The 6,000-nt window shown below is 38.0% G+C and overlaps 1 protein-coding gene across 1 annotated transcript in view; it reads left to right on the top strand.

Moving 5' to 3' along the window:
- Positions 1-5,687, top strand: part of LOC126419325 (lachesin-like) — a 140,615-nt gene extending 134,928 nt beyond the window's left edge. Inside the window, exon 6 of the mRNA XM_050086509.1 lies at positions 5,440-5,687. Within this exon, the coding sequence (XP_049942466.1) occupies positions 5,440-5,501 (62 nt within the window). The 3' untranslated portion in view covers positions 5,502-5,687. The remainder of the gene's footprint in view (positions 1-5,439) is intronic.
- Positions 5,688-6,000: the final 313 nt, after the last annotated feature.

Consider the following 6,000-nt stretch of genomic DNA (forward strand, 5'->3'; position numbering starts at 1 on the left):
AAGCAAAACCCAGCAGATGGTATTTAGTTTAAAAGACAAGTTTCCATCAGATGATCCTAGTTGTGTTAAATTTTTGGGGGTATATTTGGATGATAAACTTTCTTGGAATCCACATATTAAGTATATTAGCGGTAAATTGTCTAGGATAATCTATTTGTTAAGGCGATTAATGCACTGTGTACCTAAAAATTATGTTAGAGTATCTTACTACTCATTTTTCCAAAGCATCATATCCTATGGCATTATTTTATGGGGAAACTCCACTTGCGTGCATGATATACTATTGCTGCAAAAGAAAGCTATTAGGATAATTACAGGCTCACCATACAAGGCTCATTGTAAACCTTTGTTTACTCAACAAAAAATCATGACAGTAATAAACCTATATATTTATTATGTTTTAATCTACACAAAAAAGAACTTACCTAAAGTAAAACGCAGGGCAAATATACATTGTTACCGCACTAGGACAAACAGCTCTATCTATACGCCCTACCACAGACTGTCAAAATCAGTTAACAGTTATGAACTTATGGGCCACAAATTATTTAACAAACTTCCACAAGCTATACAAAATTTACCAGAGCAACAATACAAACAAACACTTTATGACTGGTTAGTTGTAAACCCATTCTACAATATAAAGGATTTCATGACCTGTGATATTAAACTGTAAAGTTCTTAACAATTCTGTCCTTCTATAGCATGTACTGTACTGTACTGTATTGTATTATATGTATGACTTTGTCTATAGCTGTAATGGCTTAAAGACAATAAAATTATTATTATTATGTAGTTTCTTTCAGAAAGTGTTTCTTTAAAGGTAATTGCATCATCTGCAAAAAGCCTGAGGACACTATTAATATTGTCTGTAAGGTCATTAATATAAAAATTAACAGCAAGGATCCCAACACCCTTCCCTGGGGCACACTTGAAGTTACTTCTACATCTGGTGATGACTCTCCATCCATGATAACATGCTGTGTCCTCCATACCAAAAAGTCCTCAATGCAGTCACAATTTCACTTCATACCCCATATGATCATAATTTTAACAATAAGTATAAGTGTGTTACTGAGTCAAATGCTTTTTGGAAATCAAGAAATACTGCATCTACCTGTCTGCCTTGATCCTTGGTATCAAGTACATAATCGTTTTCAGTTACAGAATCTGTCACATATAAATGAATCTTTTATCTGTACATTTTTCTTCAGTCAGCAGTAGTATAAATCAACAGCCTACTGCAGCATTTAGCACACACCTGGCCAAAGTTGTATCGTATCAACTTGATGAATAGGCTGCACCACTTTGCTTTGGCTTCTCCAGCAGTGGGCTGCAGTGTATCAGGGCAGCAGACATGTACCTATAAACAAACAAAAATTAACCTTGTAGTTTTATTACTACTATTATTATTTTTTTAGGTGACAGTTAAAAATTTATGAATTCCCTGATATGTGAGTAGTTTTCTTTTCTCTATTCTTTCAGATTAGATTAGATTCTGTTTTCGTTCCACAGACCCAAGAAATGAGATGATTCTCATGGGTGTGGAACGTGTCAGAAAGTATAACATAAAACATTTGAATATTATGCTTACTACCCTGATCATTTGTCAGGAGATAGTTGAAATAGGTTAATACATGGCAGTAAACTGGAACAGCTAATATTTACAGAATTATCATGCTGTCAGAATGAAACACTGTTGTGCACTATTAATAAATTTATCATACACAAGGCAGATTTATCATACACAAGGCATCAGGCAGATACTTTTTGTATAGTCATATCAGTGGAGGAAATCAGGTAAAGTGAATTTCAGTGAAGCTTCATCAAAGTTCACCTCACATGACACATTACTTACAGAAGTAACAACTTTCCTGAACACACAATTACAGGGGATGGACAAATCTATGGAAACACAAAACACACCACACATTAGCATGCCTTCTATTATATAGGGAAAATGTTGGCATTCAAAACAGTTCCCAGTCACCTCAGAATAGATAAATACAGGTACTGTATGCTTTTAAAAGGTACCTTATATCATTTCTCCTGTGAAATAGTAGCAAGTTCAGATGATGAAGATGGAGGGTGATAATCATCATGCACTTCTTTTTCCAAAGACCACTCATCCTCGTGCTCACAAGACCAGTCCTGGTTGATGCATGATGTGTGAACAGGGGCCCTGTTGTTTTGGAACATAGCTTCACCCTTCGGGAACAAACATTGTACCAAGGAGGAGACTGATCATCAGAATGGTCACACAGTCCTTGGCAGTAATCATACTGGCGTGATTGTGTCTCAGCGATTGCACCCGAAGATGGCAGCCAGATGGTTCGCATAAATATTGTGTATTGAAGATGATCATATCCAGCAGCATATAAGACATCGGGAAAATCTATGGGATCACATCACTGAACCCTACTATATGAGGGGGGGACCCAAAAGTAACTGGAATCGTAATGCTGCACATCGTGTACTTGTAGCAGTAGGTTGCGCTGCCAGAAGGTTGTACTAGGAGCTCTGCTGAGTCATTCTGCCATGCAGTGTTACCCAACAGTGAGAAGTGTGGTTTCTTTTCTTTGAGTGCGCGTTCAGTGCAGACATGACACGAGGAAATGGCTAGTTCTTACGAACAACGTGCGGCAGTGAAGTTTTGTTTCTTGCTCAGCAAGAACGCAGCAGAAACTGTTGCAATGATTCAGACAGCCTACGAATACCATGCTCTTAGTAAAATGCAAATGTATCAATGGTTTTCTCGGTTTAAAAAGGGAGAAATGGTGGTTGAAGATCAGCCCCGTTCCGGTCGACCTTCAACTGCTCGAAGCGGAGACACCATCAACAAAATCTGTGATCTGATCAGTGCAGATCGACGCAGGACAATCGACCAACTCGAGAACTTGTCTGGGTTGTCGTGGAGCTCAATTCAGCGCATCTTGACCAACAATTTGGGGATGCGAAGAGTGGCAGCAAAATTCGTGCTGAAGCTTATTACTGGAGATCAAAGGGATTGTCGCTTTCAAGCCTGTCTCGAAATGAAGGATGTGTTCAAAGATGATCCACATTTTTTCAACAAAATCATTACAGGTGATGAGTCATGATGCTATGGGTACGATCCAGAAAGCAAACAACAGTCATCAGAATGAAAGTCACTTGGCTCACCTCGACCAAAAAAAAGCTCAACAAGTGAAATTGAATGTGAAAACGATTTTGATCTGTTTTTTTGACATCAAAGGAATCATACACTCTGAATTTGTCCCTGAAAATCAGACAGTAAACCAACAATTCTATTTGGAGGTTATGAAATGGCTTTGCAGAAGTTTGTCACGAAAACTTTCGGCTTTGTGGGATTCTGACATGTGGTTCCTGCATAAAGACAATGGTCCCACGCGCATGGCTCTCAGTGTTCACCAGTTTTTGGCCTCAACAAAGACAACTACCTTGACCCACGTGCCCTATTCACCAGATTTAGCACCCTCGGACTTCTTCCTATTCCCGAGAATGAAAAGAGACTTGAGAGGGAAGTGTTTTGCGGATGTCGAAGACGTAAAACGCAATGTCATGAAAGTGCTAGCAGGTATCAAAGAGAATGAATTTAAAAGGTGCTTTGAACACTGGAATGAACGTTTGGACAAGTGTATTAATGCTAATGGAGAGTAAGTATATGCTTTCTAGAAAGAAATTCCGGTTATTTTTGGGTCCCCCCTCATATTTCACTCTTGGGATATAAACTCAGCCAGAAACTGGAAATAGTGTGCAACAGGGCTCATCTGACCAAATTACCTTCTTCTGCTTCTTCATAATCTGGGTTTTATGGCTTCGGCACCAAGTTTTTGTGTTGTCCTTTGCATCACTGACATGTTGTTTTGTAATTCCAGCTGACCTTATAATTTCCAGCTTATGGACCTCCTTTCATGTTGTTTTGCTGCTGATGGTATTCAAAAGTGCTACATTCAGTTCTGCAGTGACTTTCTCAGCTCTCGTCCCCTTGTTTTTCATGATAATCCTCTTCATCGACTATCTGTTATGATCATTCAACAAACACTTTTGTCTGTATTGTGACTTAGTGTATGATGTTTTTCAGTGTTCCCTATATGTGGTATAAATGTTTGATGTGGTGCCTCTTGAAACAACAAACACTTCAGCTCCTTTGGTTACAGAAACATTCATCACACGAGCACCAACAATTTGCCCTTCTTCGAAGTCACTTAACTCTGACATAATGCACTCCCAGCTACACAGAACACTGTTCTAACCATGACAGACACTTGCAATGTGTTGAGGACATTGCGCAGACGCCTTTTTTGGTGAAATACAAGAGCCCAACCTACCGGTTTGTGTAGCATATGCATGTATGATCAAGCATCCATTTCTCAAAATTGTTTCCATATTTTTGTCTGTCTCCTACATGTGTCACATGCTCAAGAATAAATGTGTAATTTTTTTGTGTAATTTTATCTTCTTCAGGTACTTTGTGTCCTTCCATAATTTAGTGAAATAAGCAGTTCCCATGTTTATTTTCTGTGTAGGCTTCTAAGCAGTTCAACTGTATTTGCTTATACCATTGCAAAATTATAGTCTCTGATATTTGTAAATTATATTCTTCTCATATTTGTTTCTTGGTATTTCAGATGACTTCGGTGTAGCTCAAAAATAAAATTCTGATTATTATTTTCTAACTGAGTGTAAACTACACGGTGATCCATTTGAGATGTCAGAAAAGCAAAGCACTTTACACAAGAAACTATGTAAATTTATTGCTTGTTATTGGTGCAGGAGAGTCTGGAAGTTGTGCCTGAAGTTTATGTTACAGCATATTAACACTCAACATGTCCACCATTGCGAATGTGGCACATATATCATAGATTTGGTCCATGTTGCACCACTTGGTGCACAGCATTTCTGGAGTGATTTCTGGAAGGTCACTATAATCTGCATTCATAGGTCGACCACATTTTGTGGTCTTTGTACGTACACTGTTGACTTGATGTAGCCTGACACAAAGAACTCTGGGCATTACATCAGGGCTATTAGGAGGTCATGGAACAGGTCCACCACAACCGCACCAGAGATCGTTGAATTTCTGGTGTAATTGTTCCCACACTGTGAGAGCCCAGTGTGGTGGAGTGCCATCCTTTTGATAGATAATGGTGTCCAGTATCCCATTTTGCTGTAATTGAGGGAATATGTATAGCTCGACCATTTCTGTGTATACAATGTGTTTCTGACATCTGGCACTTAACGCTGCAAAATACACACTGTTGGCTTGCCCCCTTGAGCAATTGTTAACTCCCATACATACATTACAGAAAGTTGAACAGATATAGATACATCAACTTAGCAAATATAATGTTATACTTTTCTGAAATCTCAAAGGGATCACATTATATATTGAATAAACTGAGCAAATTTGATGTTTAACCAAGGAATATTTATTTTTAGAAACACAGGATCCTGTTTGTCCTCCAGCCTGCAATGTGAGGCCAGTGCTGAATATAACATGAGCAGCAAGCAGTAAAGTACAGTAGTTGCAACCAGAGATTAACAGCTGTACGAGAACTCAGTTGCAATGAGAGCTTAACAGCTTTACAAACACCCATCTGAAGTTCATTCACTGCAGTGTCATCTTTTGTATTGCTGTCATTATATTTAACATTATAAATCTGCAAATAAAAATCAACAAAAATAGACGACGAGTTTTGTCAGTATTAATAAGGCAAAGAAAATTCCATAAAATTTCTACTTAGTAAGTGGCAGCAGACACACATATATACATTTATGTTTACTTGAATAATTTAGGAAAAATTTGACTGCAAATATTAAAGTGAGTGGAAACACTCACAGATTCATTACAAGTGGAGATAAACATGAGGAATCTTAACATGATTTCCATATATGATCACTACAGAGTCATAGAAAATGAGCATGTAATGTGAAACTTCATGCTGAATTTACAATTACCTAAGAAGAATTAAATCCATAGTGCATTACAGTTTCTGGCAA

This window comes from Schistocerca serialis, chromosome 9 (genome assembly GCF_023864345.2).
Source record: "Schistocerca serialis cubense isolate TAMUIC-IGC-003099 chromosome 9, iqSchSeri2.2, whole genome shotgun sequence".
NCBI lineage: Eukaryota > Metazoa > Arthropoda > Insecta > Orthoptera > Acrididae > Schistocerca > Schistocerca serialis.